This window comes from Hippopotamus amphibius, chromosome 8, assembly GCF_030028045.1.
Source record: "Hippopotamus amphibius kiboko isolate mHipAmp2 chromosome 8, mHipAmp2.hap2, whole genome shotgun sequence".
Classification (NCBI taxonomy): domain Eukaryota; kingdom Metazoa; phylum Chordata; class Mammalia; order Artiodactyla; family Hippopotamidae; genus Hippopotamus; species Hippopotamus amphibius.
This window is the reverse complement of record NC_080193.1, coordinates 55,946,914-55,966,650: the sequence shown is the minus strand read 5'-3', so window position 1 is coordinate 55,966,650 and position 19,737 is coordinate 55,946,914. Positions and strand designations below refer to the sequence as shown.

Here is a 19,737-nt window from a genome sequence, read left to right as displayed (position 1 = left end):
TTCTGTGTTATTTTCTATCAAACAGAATATGCTGACTTTTTGACTTGGGAAGTTAAATGAAAACTAAATTTTTAAAATCTCCTTCTTAGCAAATCTCTTTCCTTTGTACTACCCTGTCCTTCAAATTAGCTACAACTATAGAATGAATTCCCATGTCTCCTTTCCAACCTAAATTGAGTGTTTCACTTAATTTTACAGTCAGATATTTTGTGGCTATATCATCTTGCTTTTATATTCATATTTTAAATGCATCACACATATTTGAAGAGGGACACATAATTGAAACCTCTGACAGTGGGACTTAAATAAAAAGTTCAAACACAGGCAGAGGGTGGGGATCTTATTGTCCAGACAACTCTTCTCCACTCCCTGAACTTCAAGGATATATTTCGGGAGATAGCAGAGGAATGTTGCCTTTTTGCTTGAAATCCAAGGTCATTTGATTAAAAAGGAAAAAAAAAAAATGAAAAGGAAAAGTTAAAGGCTATAAAGAGACAAAATTGAACTCAAATTTAGTATTCACTAGAAATATCTTATGCAAATTTGTTAATATCTCTGCCCTTTAAATTGCATATGTGTAAATTAGGGATAATATGGTCTGTGCTGCAGGGTCACTGTAAATGTTAAAGGCATTATATGGAGGTAATTTACCACAGTTCATGATATATAGTAATAACTCAATAAATTGAAGCTACTATACATTAATTCAACAAATATTTTTAAGCACCTACTAAATGCCAGGTTCTAATCACTGGAGATACAGCAGTGTATAAATAGACAAAAACATCCAGCCTTTATGGATGGTGATAAGTCCCCGAAAAAACCAAGGCAAAAAAAGAGCAAGGGGAAGCCATGAGGGGAAGCTTTGTGATTTGCAATTGGTGGTCACGTAAGCCTCCAGGAAAAGGTGACATTTAAGAGAAGGATGAAGGAGACTGGGAAAGAAGGAAATGAAGATTTGCCTTTTTAATGGGCAGCTCCATAATAAAATGACAATTTGAAAGAGCACTCATTGTGTATTCCTGATGGCTTGTCTTTCTGACTGAGCTACATTAAATGAAACACAAAGCCCATCTTGAGAACCCTGGGGCTGCCCCAAATAAGGACATCAGCTAGGTCAAGAAAATGGAGGATTAAAGACTGGTCGAGGTTTCTCCAGCCATTTGATTTCCATCTATTCTTGCTTCATTTCTCATATCAAAATATGTGTGAATTCTTTAGATTATCAGCAGGAAAAAATTTATTCTATTACATGTTGCATTAAGATTACAATCTTCCTTGTTCCCTCTACTAGAATATTAGGCACAAAAAACTGTTTCTAGGGAGAAAAATTGCCCAGCTAACTCTCTGCTTAGTGATGAAAAATCATTTCAGCTATGGGTTTGCAACCAGAGCAAGAACAAAGTGATTTTGAGCTGCAGTGCAAAAAACAAAAGATTCTCTCTCTCTCTCTCTTTTTTTTTTTAAGTGGTACCCTGTGGCATGTGGGATCTTAGTTCCCTGACCAGGAATTGAACCTGTGCCCCCTGCATTGAGAGCACAGAGCCTTAACCACTGGACTGCTAGGGAAGTCCCAAAAGATTCTTGATAAGATTCCTTCTCTTCTCTTTCTCTTTCTCTCTTCTCTTTCTCTCTCCCCTCCTCCCTCAATCTCTCTCTCTCTTCCTCACCAACCCCCGCCCCCGCCCCGGGAGCCTCAATATGCAGTCAGTTTGGCAGTATGGAAAGATGGGAGTAGAATATTAAAATAGCTGGAGGATCTCTGAAAGGGGATTATAAATATGAATTCTGAGCCAAAAGGGCATTGCCATTTACTTTCCTGTGTCTTCTGGCTGTGGCCCAGTAACAATACTGCCTGACTGCTTTGCAACTGCAGAAGAAAAGCCATGCTACCCAAAAGTTCTATGAAACACAAACAGAGAAAATGTCCCAAAGGGGTGCTGAACACTGAAGTGTATAGATGATATTTGATAGACAACTCAAAGAAGCCTAAATTTTACCTTAACTTTCAATTTATACATTTTTAACAGAAAGATATTTGCTATTTTAGCACATATATTATACATAGAGAGGTGAACTCTATACATTGTGATGTTTGAAGGTGATATTGAATTACCCTTAATAAAGTGCCAGATCTTTTCTACCTTCTTCATGCACAAAAACAGGATTCGTAAGATGAAACTACTTGAACTGGCAAAGGCAGTCCAAGATAATCATGTAGTTGGTGTGATTTCACCAACATCAGTGTGCATGCATGCTCTTGCACGCTCTTGAGCTCACCTTCTCAAATAACCTTCACGATCTCTCACCTGACCTTGACACCATTGGCCCACCACATGGTTAAAACACAGATGTTGCCAAGGAAAATTATCACTCATTTATACCCTAGGGTGAGTAGAGTCTGAAAGCGTGCTGCCCTTGTGGAATAAAAAGCAAGAAATAATCAACAGAAAACATCAAGTACCTGAAGCACCAGAGAGTGGATAGCCACCATCCTCTTGATCCATATCACCCTCACCCTCATCACCATGGCTACTGTGTCCTTGGGGCAGCCTTGGGAGAATCTATGGACTCTGAAGAAAAGCTCTGCTAAGCTACAACACAGGAGAGATTGTTCTTAAAGTATTTCTGCGGGCATAATACTATTACTGGTGAGTCAAAAATGGCCAAAGGAAAATTGTCGTGAAAATGTGAGTCAGAACAGTGCTTCAGGCATCAGCCAAACAGCTGAAGGAACTGTCAGAAGTCAGTGAGTCTGTTCTTTACCATCATCTCTCATCAACTATAAAATTGTTATTTTAATTGGGTTTATTATTCATGTCCCTGGATGTAAAATTAATACTATAGAAAACTTGAGACATAGAAGTAGAAAGTAGAAAATAAAATAAATATCTCACTACTGGAAAAAGCAAAGGTTAATGTTGTGGTTTGTTTTCTCCTAAGTTGTTTGTTTTCTTTGAGCAAATAATTTTCTTTAGTTTCCCCAGGTGAGATTAGTGTGTATATGAATTATTTTGACTTTCTCACTTGAGAGTTAAACCATGAGTCTATCAAAATTTATTTGAATGTGCAATTCATATTCTCTAAAATGGATAATGCGGAGTAATCAATTTCATTATTAATCTTTTATATCTAATATAAATAAAAGTATATATGTATAAAAATATATAAATTTATGTGTGGAAATATATATGTATTTGTATATGGAAATACGTTTTTATATGTCGCTTTATATATAGTTAGTTATACTTAGTTTAAATTCTTTTTAGTTACACTTAGTTTAAAATATTTTGCTATTATGAGGCATCTGACAATGAACCATGAATTTTTGTGCAAAAATCTTTTGCAGATTAATCCCAAGTACCAGAATTAATGGTTAGAATGAGATCCTTGATCTTGGGTGATATTAAAACAAAACAAAACAAAAAACAGGCATCAAACTAACACGACAATGTAAAGCAACTATACTTCAATTGAAAAAAAAAAAGATAGGCATCAGGTGCCAGCTTCTGAGAAAGGATGCAGGCTAAAGAACTAAAGCACATTCTTAGAAGTCCCCCAAGCAGGCAAGACCAGTCCAATTGCTGGAACCCTTAGAGGTGGGGGACAGGGTACAGGGTGGGTGGGGAGGATGTACAGAATCTATGAGAAGGGGCTAAAGCAGCAATAGGGCTGTGTTGGGACAGCAGGGATTGGCTATTTACCAAATATGTCAGTATTTTAACAACCAGCATCACAAGGTCCTTGTGCACTAGATGAATATGAGAACTGTTCTTGATAGGTAGGGCCACGCTACTTTCAGGAAAATTTCACTTCATTTCTTACTCTTAGCTTTTATAGACGAAAGCTTTCAGGTCACTGTAACCTCATCACTATTGCATATTTGCTTTTTAAATCTTCTCAAATTGTTCTCAGTAAAAATTTGAACTTTTCTTCAAATAGGTTTCTTATATTTTGTATTGACTATATTAGTAGCTCACTAATCCAGTATTTTTTCACCATTTCTGTAAGTTTGTAATTGTTAGTAAAGGAAAAGCCTCAGAAGACCCTGGGTATTGACCCCAGTCTCTAGGACCCCCAATCCCCTTGTGGCATATACGGTTAGGTTCACCATGTATCAAATGAAGATGACAACAGACACCCTCCATCAGGGTTACCTGACTGTGTGTATAAAATTGCAAAGTTTTATCCAATAGTGTATGTCAAGTAGAAGCACATTCACCAGCTAAGAGACTGCGTCCCAAACTGGCACAAGAACTGGGAAGATATAAATCTGTCCTTCAGCAAAATTACAGATAACCACATGTCATGGACTTTCTAAGTACACCATAAGTAATCAAACCTGTAAATGATAAACACTCAAATGTTGACCAAAAAAGAAATGTGGGCCTACCATATTGCTTTCTTCCTATTTTACCTGTATCAGGCCATTACTGCATTCTTATTAATTTTAAGGCTGTACAACTGAGTTTATTTGCTTTTCTAAGTATACAGTCACTTAATCTGCAGATAATAATAGATTTGTCTTCACTCTGCTCATTTTCCCGTTTTCCTGTTTCAGGCCTTATTGAATTAGCCCAAACAATCTTGTTTACTTTAGTTTTAATATCAATGGCTCCAATATCGTAGCATTATGTTCACATCTCTCAATTCTGTAGTGTATCTGTCTTAAACAATAGTCCATGTTCACTGGAAGTTTTAAATACAAGACAATGAGGTAAACTATTTTGGTAAACTTATATATGGAGAGCAGCTTATTTCATAATAACATGGTTACAAATGCCTTTAACAGTACTTTATATCTGAGGCCCCAAATTATCTGAAGTAGATAGTCCTAAACCCTGCAGATTAGAGTCCATACCTTCTGGTTATGGAGCAAGGGCTAGCAAGCTGCATATAAGGAGAACAGCTCTTACTCATTTCAAGTTCTAAAGCAATTAGAATCCATAGCATATCTGAAAAGTATTTTTCCAGCCTAAGCTGATGCTCTTAGAGTGACAGATAGCCCTTTATATTCCAAGATGTGTGCTTTCATTTCTGAACAGGTTTGATTACTAGTAAATTCTAATACTGAACAAAGAAATCTCTCTTTCAACCACTGACCCTTTAGGGGCAAATATTCTGTGGTTTGCTCAATAGGAAATATCTGAAGATGACAATAAGCATATTCAAATTCTTTTTCTTTTTTACTGGACAAAAATATCTTCCAATTCCCTGTATTCCTCAATGATCCCTTAGTTGCTGATATAGACTGTTGACTTACACTAGACCACTAGAAACCTTTGCTTCCTACCAGCTCCTGCTTCTAAACTGGATATACTGGCCCTTCCAGTTCTTGCCTTAATTACATTTTTCTACTTCTATCCACCTAGCTTAGAAAATTAAACTTCAGGGTCACCTTAACATGTCATTTATGAAAGGAAACAAGATTAATAATCAGATAGAATTAGATTTTCAAGTAACTGGTCATTACTAAATACACAATCTCTCTTTTGCCAAGTCAATAATTAACTTTTATATCTGTTAAGTACAGTTTGTTGGACTGGACTACAGACGAGAGACATGGGTTTTATTCTGCCTTGATGGTTCTCAGGTTTTTTTGTTTGTAGAATGAGGATGTTGATGGTCTCTATGTTCTCTTCTATTTCTTCATCTCTATAGTAATGTTGATGTCTGTATGTCACAGAACAAGAAAACCACCTAACTGCTCTCAACATATGTCAGCATAATTACTATCAAAAAACTGATATGAGCGGGTTCATACCACCTATATTTCATATATGAGTTGCTTTAGTGGATTAAAAAATTATAAATATATACACTATTATATAAGGTATGACAGCTGAACTGGCATACAATAGGTTAATAAAAATAGAAGTAGAAAGCTGGATAAAATGAGATTATTTGAGTTATAGTGCTGTCTAAACCTTATAACATTTTCTGGCATTTGAACATGAGAAGTGAACAATGCAGCAGATAAAATGATTCTCCTTTAAGCAGAGCCCGGAGCAAGGAGAACACACTGCCCATTACCGCCTTCTGGAGCATTTTTCCAGGCATAAACATGTGCACCATAGATTAATAGCATTCTCCCTTCCCAAAAAGAATATGGGTTTCTTTTTCTCATGTACTATCAAACATAAAGACAACACTCATTTAAAGTTGAATAATAAGGAAGCTCTATTGGTGGTTTAATTTTAGGAAGCACCAATGTTGAAGATGAACCAAAAAGCATATTCTATATGAGATCTAGAATACAATGCAGTTGCTCTCAACATCTGAAAACAATTGGGAATTCCCTGGCGGTCCATTGGTTAGGACTCTGCACTTTCACTGCCAAGGGCCTGGGTTCAATCCCTGGTCAGGGAATTAAGATCCCGCAAACAGCGTAACATGGGCAAAAAAAAAAAAAAAGGAAAAAAGAAAATGCTGAAATGAGCAACATATGAATACTCTGAGGCCTCGAATAAAGCATTCCCACTGCTCATTTTGTTTCATTAAAGCACACAAACTCATGCATATACACACACAACTTTACACTTCCCTGTTTGGCCTTTGTAAAAACGATATAGTCTGTATTTCTGTACATGATTTCTTTTTCTTCTGATTTCCTCTCTTTTTTTGGATACACATAATATTTGTTTCAAACATTCTCCCATCATTAAACATATAATCTGTGAATAACAGTGCTGCTTTTCAGTTGTATTTTATTGATGTGGTAGATCACTTACAGATGACGTTGAAAAGCTTTCCATCGATTTCCTTTCTTTTGAACTGCTCAGAGCTCTAATAATTGCTTAGCTTCTGGACAGAATTGCCAAACACCTTTTTCTAAAACCTTACATTCTCAAACTATGAAATACCTCTGTACCCAAACTCCAGCCTATATAGAAGAGACAGAAGACTTCAGGGTACATAGCATCCCCTGCTCATGTTTCTGAGAAGAAAAATCAAATAGGCCCCCAAAGAACATGAGCATTAAGTGACATACATGCAGCAATTTGATTTAGGGAAGTTTTTAGTTTGTTGGCTTTCGGTATGTTTTTTCCTCATGATGGTGAGACACAGTAGCACCATTACGAATGCAGACAATATCTGCAAAATCTGTAGGTGTCTGGACATCCAAGAAGAAAACATCTAGGAAGTGAAACCAGAGAGGCCCATAAGCTAAGACTGGAGTAGAACCCTGTAAAGTGCATTATGGGAGCCAAGCACAAGGTATCATATAGGGCCAATGGCCTCATCTGCTGGGGACTGGAGTTTAGCGACTGATTTGGAAGGATACGTAAGCCTCAGGATAATGCAGAATCTCAGGCACACTGAAGATTGTGAAACATGCGGGGAGACCATTTCTCTTAGGCAAGGACAGGAAGTTCCTCACTATATAAAAATATATTTTTCTTCTGTGCACGCAATCCTTGTGGTTAGGCAATAACAGATTATTAGATAAGCATCTTCCAGTTGAAATATAAGAACTCAAAATAAATGAGTGGGGTGTCCTTTCCCCCAAAACATACTCTTTCATGCCAAGGACTTCTAGACCTAGGGATTTTAAGTGCCTTGCTTTTGATTTCATGTAACTTACTTGAGCAGTGAAGGCTAAATATTTACAGCCTGAATTTCTCTTGCAGTTCTTATGTTTCTGATCAGTTTCTTATGAAGAGTGACCTTAAGGGGCACCCATATTCTCCCCAAGGCAGAGCTTGTTATTAATACAATGTTAGGGCTTAGTCAGAAGAACACCAAGTGCTGCTCCCTCTGTTTTGAAAAGTTCTCTATATTAGCCCCTATGTGCACCTTTATGTAAGGAATCACTGCGTGGGGCAAATGTTCCTTTCTCTAGATAGCTTATAAGCATCTGGATAAATTTATATTAGAAATTCAATTAACTTTATATTAAAAGGTCAATTAACTTGGCCATGGTAGAGATTGTTTTTAATTACTTTTCCTTGTAGGGCTTCTCTTCTTGTCCAAGCACAAGTGACAGTATCAAATGATAGTCTCATTGCCTGTGGTTGCCTGAAATTCATATGCAAAACACACTGGAAATGACTGTCTTGGTTAAATGAATTAATAGGACACTCTTTGGGCTATTCATCACTCTTATAATCCTTAAGACATAAAATATGACAAGCAATAATACAGTATTTTAGCTTAGATACACTGTATTAGATCATTCATAACAGTATCTTTCATTACCTGTCCTTGTTGGTTTCTGTTTTCTTGGTGAAAGATGATAATAACGTAAAATTATTTTAAGAGTCAGTCCTTATTACATTATATCAGTGTATTTTTATGATAAATGAGCAAATGTGACATCAAAAACTAGCTATCCTATTCCATTAGAGGGCTCTTGGTTATCTTTGTGTTAAGATGGCCACAATTCAACTTATTAAGGTAGGATTAGAGTACTTGCACTTAGAAGACTCAAGAGATTACATTTGGCACTATGTGACAAGTGGTAATGTAGTGTCCACCTGTTTTTTCCAAGCGGTAACCTATACTAACAACTCCATGGTTGTTTCAAAAGAAAATAATAAGGATATAAACATATAAATAATATATATGACTATATATATAGTCATAAATAATATATATGACTATATATATAGTCATAAATAATATATATGACTATATATATAGTCATAAATAATATATATGACTATATATAGTAATATATAATATAGTATTATATATTAATACATTACATAATATATTAGAAATAATATATGACTATATTATAGTATTATAGTATTAATATATTATATATACTGTATATAATATATAAATTATTATTATATTAACTCAGACCTCAAGATGACTAGCAACTTAAAAGTAAAGCAAACACTACTCAGAAGTTTGATATGAGGCAAAGTCTGGAGGTGAATTTTCTTGTTTTATTTTTGCAGAAAGGACCTGCCTGCACCTTATAGAAGCACTTTATAAACTTATCTGTATAAATCTCACTACTACCCTATGAGACATTGTTCCCATTTTACTGATGAGCATACTGAAGCTTATGTTGTCAGCCAAGTTCACACAGTTCATTAGTGGCAGAGTGGAAACGATACCCACATTCATCTGTCTTTCCAGACTTCCCACTGCCCCTAGGATAAAAGCACTCGCTCTAAGTGGTGAGACCATGAACTGCTTATGAAAGGGAGTTGGGGAGTGTGCTGAATTCTAAGAGGGCAGCTTTAGAACTGAACCAGAGGAAGGGAATGGTTTAGGCCAGTGCAACTTAAAGAGTGGGGCCACAAGAGTGCATTAACTATGTCATTAAGCATATTTTTCCCCATAGCGATGCTTTCTCAATGAAAGGGGCTGTGCATTGATTTACATTGCAGTGCACACTAATCTCCCCATGCACCAGTAATAGTATGCAAACCAGCAACCGGTCCATGGACCTCGCTTTAAGTGGCAGAAGCTTAAGGAATGTCTTATGAAATTTTCCTTTTCTGTAAACAGTTAAATCATTTTGGATCAGTTATCCTCAAAGTTATCCTATATTATTTCCATTTTTTTCCATTTATATAAAAAAATAAGAAAGCCACACATCCATGTTACAGATAATAACGAAGGCTGATGTCCTAAACCCTATAAATCTATGGTGACATTAATGTTAGTTGAAGTGGTATGGCTCTTACTAGTTTTAATAAACTAATCTCTTCCAAAAGCAAAGGAAAATGGCTTTCCTAAAGAATGAACAAAATTGCCATCAAACAGAATGATGTTTGGAGTGAAATACAAATTTTAAAATGTGTTATTCATACCTGCACCTCCGCCAATGCTTAGAATCTTGATTTCGGATTTTGTGTCTCCAATCCTGAAAAAAATAAAATTTATGTAGTTTCAGAAAAATATGCCAGGTGGTTTGTAAAATCTGATTATCAAGTCTAGTTGAAGCAAACAGACTAAAATTACAGTGAACAAAAACTAGGCCAACATGAAAGGTCTCAATCATTTCAGTGGTTATATTGCTGTCTTTAGAAATCTTTAGAAGTAAAGGTTCCATTCATTAACAATCTTGAACTGGGAGACTTTTAGAAACAGCACTATAAACATCTGAGAGGTAGGAAATAGCATTTGTTTAAAGATTTTGGAGAACAAAAACAGAAAAAGTGGGCCTTTGAGTCTGGTGATATAAAAAGTCATTCAGTGTAGATGGGAGAAAGGCTAAGGTGATTCATACTATCTCTGTGATATTTGCTTTCTTCCCTTCCTCGTGCTAAGTTCCTTTCAATAAACAAAGGTTTATTAAACATTTATTATGTACCTGTCCTAAGCACTGATACATAAAAATGAAAAGATACCACTTTGCTCTCAAATTGACATGTGAGATAATAAAGCCCAGTATTAGGGCTCTAGCGTAGAAATAGAGTGGAATTGATGGAGCGGGATGCCACAGTAGGACTTTCTTTAGACTGATGTAAAAAAAAAAAGTGTCAGAAAACAGTACGAGGTGCACAGTGACTGCCATGTTTCAAATTTGGATGACTGAGTGAAGCGTGATACAGAAAAGGAGGCTGGAGGATGTAATTTTATGGCAAGTTTGTTTTGTCAGTTTTTTGTTTGTTTTGTGTTTTTTTTGGTTTCTGATAAATCTTAATTCAACAGACAATTGGATATGCAAGATTGAAGTTGGGTAGGAGAGAGATCAGGACCGATGATGTATTCTGGTGAATTATCACACAGTAATGGTCAAAGCAAGGAGAACAGATTTTATCACCCAAGGATATTGCAAGGAGAAGAACAGTGGGATTATGACACAATACCAGCTTTTAAAAGTCATGGGATAATGGGGAACACACAAAGAAGATACAGAGGAAAACAGTAAAAGCTCAGAGAAGTGATAGAATTAGAGAAGGAACAAGGCATTGGTAGTGTCAGAGGCGGCAGAGCGTACTACTAAAAAGTAAAAAAGGACAGCTCTCCATTGAATTTGGTAATATGAATATCTTTGATGATAGCAACTTTAATAGGTTGCGCGCAGGAGTCAGATGGCAGTGGGATTAAAAGTGAAATCAATAAAGAGGAAGATGATCTAGAGATTTGTGAAGAAGGATACAAGAGTGAGAAGGGAAAAGGGGGACTGCTAGAAGGGAAACATAAACTGAAAGAATGGTGTTTGTTTGTTTGTGCTTTAGGATGGTAAACAAGCCTGGTTTTTGGCTAAAGTGAAGAGCCTACCCAGAGTAATAAGAAGGAGACAGGTTGAAGCAAGTTTCTTAAGGACACTGGAATGCATAGAGTCAAGACACCCATGAATGAGTTGCCTTCCTCAGTTCTAATTATCTTCCAACTCAATACCATGAGTCATAATATACCCATCCCTGTCTGTGCTCTTGGTTAATTCTTAAAAATGCTTCTATCTGTGGATAGCATAGTGAGGTTACACAGCACAGCACCTAGGCTGAAATCCTAGTTTACTAATATGTTACCTTGAGCAAGTTATTTAACTTCTCTGTGCCTTTATTACTAAGAAATGGGAAAATAATACCACCTACTTTATTAAGGTTATAAGTATAGTATCTGCCTTATGAAGGAGTTGTAAGGATTAAGTGATAATTTATGTGAATCTTTTAGAAATGTATCTGCACACAACAAGCACTCAACTTATATGAATTCTTTAAAAATATTTTTATTGAAATATAGTTGATTTACAGAATTGTATTAATTACTGCTTATAGCAAAGTGATTAAATTATGCATATATATATACATATATATACACATTCTTTTTAAAATATTCCATTATGGTTTATCATAGGATATTGAATATAGTTCTCTGTGCTATACAGTAAGACCTTGTTGTTTATCCATTCTATATATAATAGCTCACATCTGCAAAAGGTAACCTCCCACTCCATCTCTCCCCCAACCCCTTACCCTTTGACAACTACCAGTCTGTTCTCTATGTCCGTGATTCTGTTTCTGTTTCACAGACAGGTTCATTTGTGTCATATTTTAGATTCCACATGTAAGTGATATCATATGATATTTGTCTTTTTCTTTCTGACTTCACTTAGTATGATAATCTCTAGCTGTATCCATGTTGCTGCAAATGGCATTATTTCGTCCTTTTTTATAGCTGAATTGTAGTCCATTGTGTGTATGTATTGTACCACATCTTCTTTATCCATTCATCTGTTGATGAACATTTAGGTTGTCTCCATGTCTTGGCTATTGTAAATAGTGCAGCTATGAACATAGGGGTGCATGTGTCTTTTTGAGTTATAGTTTTGTCTGCATATATGCCCAGGAGTGGGATTGCTGGATCATATGGCAACTCTATTTTTCATTTTTTAAGGAAACTCCATACTGTTTCCCATAGTGGCGGTACCCACTTACATTCCCACTAACAGCAAAGGAGGGCTCCCTTTTCTCCACACCCTCTCCAGCGTTTGTTATTTGTAGACTTTTTAATGATGGGCATTCTGACTGGTGTGAGATGGTTCCTCATTTTAATTTTGATTTTCATTTCTCTAAGAATTAGTGATGTTGGGCATCTTTTCATGTTCCTATTGGCCATCTGTAATGAATTAACTCTTTGAATTCTTACAACTCCTTTGAGTTAGACACTATTATCTCATTTCATATATTACGATGATAACTAAGAATTATTAAAAACTTGCTGTTTTCCAGGCAAGGATCTAAGTGCATTACATGTGACAACAAAAACAAACTACTATTTACAGTTGTATACTATAACCCTCCCCACCTTGCTCTCCACCTCCAGATAGGGGACTGAATAATTCCTCCTTGAGGAAATAATCCATTTCACTGAATAAACTTATCTATATTGGCATCTGAGAATCTCCCTTCAAGAGCTAAGTCCACATCTAATCACTACAGTGAGCCAACTGTTCAACACACTGTTCCCGTACATACAGAAAGAGGATCTGAACCAATTTTTAGTGCCTCGCTATTTGATTGGATGGACAACCAAGGCTCATGAAGTAATTGGGGAGCTCCCCTAACAGGAGAGAGACCAAAAGAAACAGAAAAGGGGAATTCAGAAGAAACATTCAGAGAGCAGAGGAAAATTTTATAATAGATAAAAGAAAGTGTTATACCTATGAGAGATGAACAGCATGCTGTAAAAAAGGAACATTCTTGGAAATTAAAAAAGCAATAGCAAACAATAGAGGGCTGAAAGATAAAACTGTGAGAACTGAAAATATAAGAAAATTAGAGAATCAATTCAGGAAGTCTTCTGTTTGATGAATAGAAGTTCCAAAAAGAAAAAAACAAAACAAACAAAAAAACACACAGAGGGGAGGAATGATTAAACAATACCAAAGCTTCCCTGAACTGAAGGATCTGAATTTTAATTGAAATGGTCCAGGGACTACCCACAAAAATGGGTGAGAAAGACCCATACCATTATCTTAAAATTTCAGAATACTAGATATAAGAAAAGATCCTAAAAAACAAAAAACAACAACTAAAAGATCACAAGCCAAAGATGAAGAATTTGAATGTCATTAGATTTCTCAACAGTAACTAGTAGCTACAAGACTATGGAAAAATATCTTTAAATTTCTGATATAAAATCATTTTCACCATAGAGTTTTATACCCAAACTATCTAATAAAGATTAGCAAAGAGTGAAATCATTTTTAAACATATGAAGTCTCAAAAAGTTTACCTCCTATGCACTCTTTCTTAGAAAGCTCTTAAAGGATGAACACGGAAAAAAAAAAAAAAGACTAAGGAAACCAAGAAAAAAACAGCATGAGATCCAGAGTCTGGGAATTCAGCACCAGAGAGAGGGGAAGAGAATTTCTAAAAGGTGAAATAAATTCCCTAATCAATACTTGTATAGCAGCAAAAGCAAATCAAACTGGAAAAAAAGAACAGAGAACTCCAGAAAAGATTTTCCCATGAGGAAAAATTAACAGATTACTTGATCTATTGGAATATATTGAGAGGAGATTAATACTTCTGCTTGGGGTATAAGTAGTGATAGGTACATAGAAAACTAAGAAAATAAACTAAGATCAAAACAATAGTTAACTCTAGGAAAAACAAAAAGTTGTACGTGAAAGGAAATGTAATGATAGTAGTAATAATAGTATAAATGCATTGTTCAATTTGAATAATATGTACACAGGCAAAATGATATATAAACAAATTATTTAACCAAAGTTTAGACATATATGTATATATGCATACACACAAGGGTGAGTCAAAACTTATCTGCACTCTGTAGAATGTATTTTAATTAACTTTTAGAAAAGACAAATACATCATTTTTCGACATAATCTCCTTGCTTTTCAATACACTTTGTCCATCTGTCAACAAGCTTTTGTATTCCCTCATTAAAAAATGTTTTAGGCTGAGCTGCAAGCCATGAATGCACCGCTGTCTTCACTTCTTCATCAGAAGTGAATCTTTGTCCTCACAGGGCTGATTTCAGGGGACCAAACAGGTGAAAGTCCAGTGGACCAAGATCAGGACTATAGGGAAGGTGCTTTAACACCTCAAAACGAAGTTTTTGCAGAGTGTCAACAGTGTGGGCAGAAGTGTGCAGACCTGCACACCCTCAGACCACAAAAAACGAATCATTGCACACTGCTCTTCTTTCGTGCAAATCACAGGTGGGGCATCCATTTTTGCTTGCACCCCAGTTACAAATGAACTGATGTAACACGTTCACACCTGCACAGCAGTGACTGGAGAGACAGTAGCCTTGAATGGAAAGTGCTAATAAGACAGTGTGGCCACAGAAGTTTTAATATAACTGGAGTGCGAATAATTTCTGACTCACCCTCGAATACACACACATAAATATATACACACTATATATATATGTTGTATTGACATGATGGAGAGAGAGACGTGCATGTTTATTTAGCTATTCTAATACATCAAAATTAAGAAAGAGAATACACGTTATTTAGAATTAGGAAAGAAAATTCCATAAGAAATAACTGAATGATTTCAGAGCGCTGAAAGTGGTTGTCTCTGCAGAGCCTGAATCAGGAATGGGAGTGGGTAGGACAAGGAGCCACTGTTTTTATTGTTGTTGTTGTTGTTGTTGTTGTTACTGAAAGCATCCATGGTCTGTCTTCAAACCAAACTGATGGCCAAAGTAAACCAAGGATGCTTAGTACTGCAAAAGAACTCAGAAATTAACTCATGGTCTTTAATTTTAGAAATGAACAAAAAGAGTCAAAGAGGTAAACTATAATTAGTTCCTAGATAAGAAATTGTCTGGGGACTTCCCTGGTGGTGCAGTGGCTGAGAATCTGCCTGCCAATGCAGGGGACACTGGTTCGAGCCCTGGTCGGGAAGGGTCCCACATGCTGCAGAGCAACTAAGCCAGTGCACCACAACTACTGAGCCAGTGCTCTAGAGCCCTCTAGCCACAACCACTGACGCCCACATGCCTAGAGCCTATGCTCCCCAACAAGGGAAGTCACTGCAATGAGAAGCCTGCGCACCACAACAGAGTAGCCCCTGCTCACCACAACTAGAGAAAGCCCACGTGCAGCAACGAAGATCCAAAGCAGTCAAAAAAAAAAAAAAAATTGGATTTGCTGTCTGCTTTGATTTTTGCATTGTTATCCTATTACTTATTGATTATTAATATATAATACTCAATTTTTTAAAAACACATTTAAAAACTGAACCATGAAAAATAGAAGATAGGGAAACAAAATTCCATATACATCCAACAATGTATTCTCTGGTCAGGCAGAGTTAACTGTCCTGATGAAAGGATTCTAGGCCTACAATAGAAAAATCCAGCAAAAGACAAAAATACAAGTTTCCTTCGCTGTTGGAAATTGGATCTACAGCCATTTCCCCCAGTTTTCCATCATTATTTCCCAAAGCAAAGTTACAGCAATCCACCCCCAGATAGGTGATTTGATTATCTTTACCATAAGGAATCTGTTAGGTTTATAATGCTTATCAGCTCTGGCACAAATTGAACACATTAATCACCAAAAAAAAGGAGTCTGCTAGAAGGATAGGAACCAGTGAGTTTCACTGATAATGGGAAAATGCTTTTTTAGGGCCACTTTGCTCATATTAAGTTGAAAGTAAAAGACAATTTTTTTTTGAGAATGGTAACTATAATAATGGATAAGGAAAATGAATTTAAATGGATATTAAGAGAACTGAGTCTCACCCACTCAATCCTCAGGGGTAAATAGCGTTTGGTAATTATTTGATTCTCATGCAAAGAATACTAGACTCCGTTGGGGATTTTTTTTTTTTTAAGGTAAAATCTGGAGGAGGGCTGAAAAATCTGAGCTCAAAGATTGGGATCTTATCTTTTGCAGAAGGAACGTGGATTTGTGCCTTCAAATGGTTAACGTTTATCTCCGTGCAGCTGGAAATCCAGCACATATCGGAGCCTTTGAATGTTTCAAGCGAGCCTGTAACTGAAACGCTGCAAGAGAAGGGGCGCAGGGCGCGGAGGGCCAACCAGAGCTGCTATCGGTACCTCGGTCTTATCCCCGCGCCCAGCCTCGTGGGCTGGGGTCGACCCATCTATCGCAGCCCAGAAGGAGCCCAAGGCTTGTCCCTGGGACAAACACAGCCTTTTTCGATTACCTTGCAATTACGCCCGGAAGCTTCTTGTCCATGAATTCCTGCATGCACTGGTGCTCCGTGGAATTGCGGAGAAACCCCCGGAAGGATTCAACGTATCTGCTGTGGTCAGAAAGCAAGCTCCTCATGGAAGATGCCATGTTTGGTTTTCTGAGAAAGACAGGGAGGGGAGGTTTAGCTTCCCTAGTCCCTTCCTTCTCTTCCCAGTTCCTCCTTTCTCTCTTCATCCCCACCCGTTTATATCAAAAAAAAAAAAAAAAAAAAAAAAAAAAAAAAGCCTTGTTTGTATTTAACATGCTTGCAAAGCTGGGTGTACAAAGTTCATTACCAAATCAGTATTTGTACAGGACTTTGCCGCTGAGACTTTAACCCCGACACATGTGTTTTAGAAGAAATGGAGGTGGTAAAGCAAAGCAGTAAATTCACTGCTGAAACTTGTTTTAAAACTCCTGAAGTTCAGAAAGTCGTAAAGACAGACGACTGTTCAAATCACTTCCTGATTTGGCAGCAGCTGCCGTGGGTAAGTTCCCAGTGGGAAATTGGCAGCTTTCAGGGCCAAAGGCGACAAATGCAGGAATAAACAGGCCAGTGCCAAGGCTATAAACCACTTCCAGAAATCCACAGCTGCGGCATCTTTGACAGAAGATTGTCAACTGCCTCCAGGCTTCCTGTAGGAAAGTTTCCTGCTTTCACATCCCTAAACACTTGAACTTTAAACTCTGCTGCATTTCTTCATATGCTAATTGGTTTGTTGTGATTCAGGAACAGAGCTATTAAACTGAAAGGTCTGAGAAGCCTAGTAGGGAGGTGAAAGTGGGGGAGGGGATGAGGTGCAAAGAGAGAAGCCTCAGGGAAAGAATGTAGGACACTGGAATCCTTCAATCCTTCAAGTGATTCTGAAAGTGGGATCCTAGAAATGTAGGATTGGATGAGTCTTTGGAGAGCCAGTTGTGTCACCCATCAAAAGACCCAAAGCATTTGAGTATCCGCACACTGGGCCTTTTACCTGGGAAAAGTTCTTTAAGAAAGCCGCCCCTTATCTAACATGGGATGTTAATAATAGTGTCCAAATCATGGAGGAGTTATGAGAAGTAAATGAGTTAGTTCATATACCTCTCTTAGAAATATGTCTGCCTGAAACTGATAGGTGTCTTTTCGGGGGGCTCCGAGGAGCCTGGTGCTGTATGTCTCAGCGCAAGGCAAGAATTCAGCAAGAGGCGAATTGATAGATAAGAAGTGATTTATTAGAATAGGATGCTTGTGAGGCTTACAAGTGAGTGGGGGAGAGGGTGCCGCACCCCAAGAACTTAGTGCGCTAGAGTTTTATAATCAGAGGAAGAGAGGGGAGGGGGAAAAGACCACCCTCTTCCTAATTCTTGAGTAGATGTTAGACGTCCATCGTCAGCTCCTTCTCCAGGTTGGGCACAGGAGTTTTTTTATCCCTACATGGTCAAGCCAGGACTGTAAAAATTATTTCAGGTCTTTGTAAAATGAGTACCTTTCCATAAATTATTGTTTTTTGTGTGTGCGGAGAGCTCACTGGGCAGGATGTGGGTCTCATGCCACCATTGTTTTATTGTTTGGGGGCATGTTTTGTGCTTCTGTTGCATGGTTTTGTTGCTAAGCGAGCCTGTTGGATTTTGTGGTTAAGCAAACCTGCTTTCCTGAGTGATCATTAACTTCAAGGGAGACCTACTTTGTCCCTTTACCCTGTCCCTATTATGCCTAAACCATTGTCTTCCTCTGATTCCATTCCAAAGCTTCCCTCTAAGCATTCAGCACACTCCTCAACCCTCTTTAATAAGCATCTCATGGTCTCACTACTCTTGGAGCCAGTGCTTTTATCCTAGGAGAAAATGGAAAGTCTGAAAAGGCAGATTACTGTGGATGTATCGATAGTTTCTGACTCTGCCGCTAATGAACTGTGTGAACTTGGCTGAAATATAAGCTTCAGTTTGCTTATCAGTAAAATGGGAACAATGAATTGTATCTCATAGGTTGTAGTGAGAAATATAGATAATATTTATAAAGTGCTCAGCACATTATTACTGCTTAAGGTGCAGGCTCGTTCCTTCTGCAATAATAAAACAACAAAAAAGCAGTTGTTTTATTTATGGACACTGAAAATTGAGTTTTATATCATTTTCATGTCACAAAACATTACTGTTCTTTGGATTTCTTTTTTCAATCATTAAAAAAATGTAAGAGTTATTCTTTGCTCGTGGGCTGAACAAAATCAGGTGCTGGCCTGGATTTGGCTCATGAGTCCTGGTTGGCCAACCCCTAATCTAGCTTCTAGGCCTCCATACATGTGGCTACTTAACTCCCATCTCTATGCAACCAGCGTCACCTTCTTCATACTGACTCGCACAAGCTTTTAATTCTTCTATTACCATTTTCAACTCTTCTCTTTAGAACTCAATCCAAATCATTCATTCACATATTCATCTACTGAACAAATGTTTAGTAAGGGTCTACTGTGTGCTATTCTGCTGAGAAGAAATAACCTTGACTCCAATCTTCCTACTAAAAATTACCTTTAATTAAAACTCAGTCCTCACCTGAGGCCATCACCTGCCTCACTTGTTCTCTCATCTTTCCCAACAATTTGCTCTTTATGTGTTGCTCATTAAGGATTTCCTCTCCATTCTTGTTGCTTCCATGATACTGAGATTCTCTCTCTTTTTTTTTTTTTCACCTACCATGCTGTTTTTCTTACTGGCTTTCCTACATTAGGAGTCACTCAGATCCTAGCTAATTTTATTGCCACTGCCAAATTCAGTTTTTGAAAGCACAGTTTTGATAAAGTCACTCCTCTCCCCCCAAACATTTACTGTCTCCCTACTGTCCCCCGAGTTAAGCCCAAGACTCATTCTCTGCCCCATCCCCCCAAATCATCCCGACTTATATTTCAGTTTTCTTTTTCTTTATTTATTTTATATTTTTTATTTAAAGCATACAATTTGATTTTTTTTCTTATTAATAATGTATCTATGGCAATCCTAATCTCCCAGTCCATCCCATCCCAAGCCACAACCCCCGCTTTCCCCACTTAGTATCGATATGTTTTTTCTCTACATCTGTATCTCTGTTTCTGCCTTGCAAACCGATCGATTTGTACCATTGTATTTTTAGGATTTTTACTTTGTAGTACTTCTGTAAATGTGCCTA

General features: G+C 37.2%; 1 protein-coding gene across 4 annotated transcripts in view; it reads right to left on the bottom strand.

Moving 5' to 3' along the window:
• Nucleotides 1–17,175, bottom strand: part of HNMT (histamine N-methyltransferase) — a 38,287-nt gene extending 21,112 nt beyond the window's left edge. The window contains exons 1-3 of one of the 4 annotated variants that reach the window (XM_057746931.1): nt 16,895–17,175; nt 16,570–16,716; nt 9,774–9,826 (exon numbers count right to left, since the gene is read on the bottom strand). In XM_057746931.1, coding sequence (XP_057602914.1) covers nt 9,774–9,826; nt 16,570–16,706 — 190 coding nt within the window. In that variant the 5' untranslated portion in view covers nt 16,707–16,716; nt 16,895–17,175. Of the gene's footprint in view, nt 1–9,773; nt 9,827–16,569; nt 16,822–16,894 lie in introns of those variants that run through there. The other 3 variants (XR_009055212.1, XM_057746929.1, XM_057746930.1) reach the window with 3 other exon arrangements.
• Nucleotides 17,176–19,737: the final 2,562 nt, after the last annotated feature.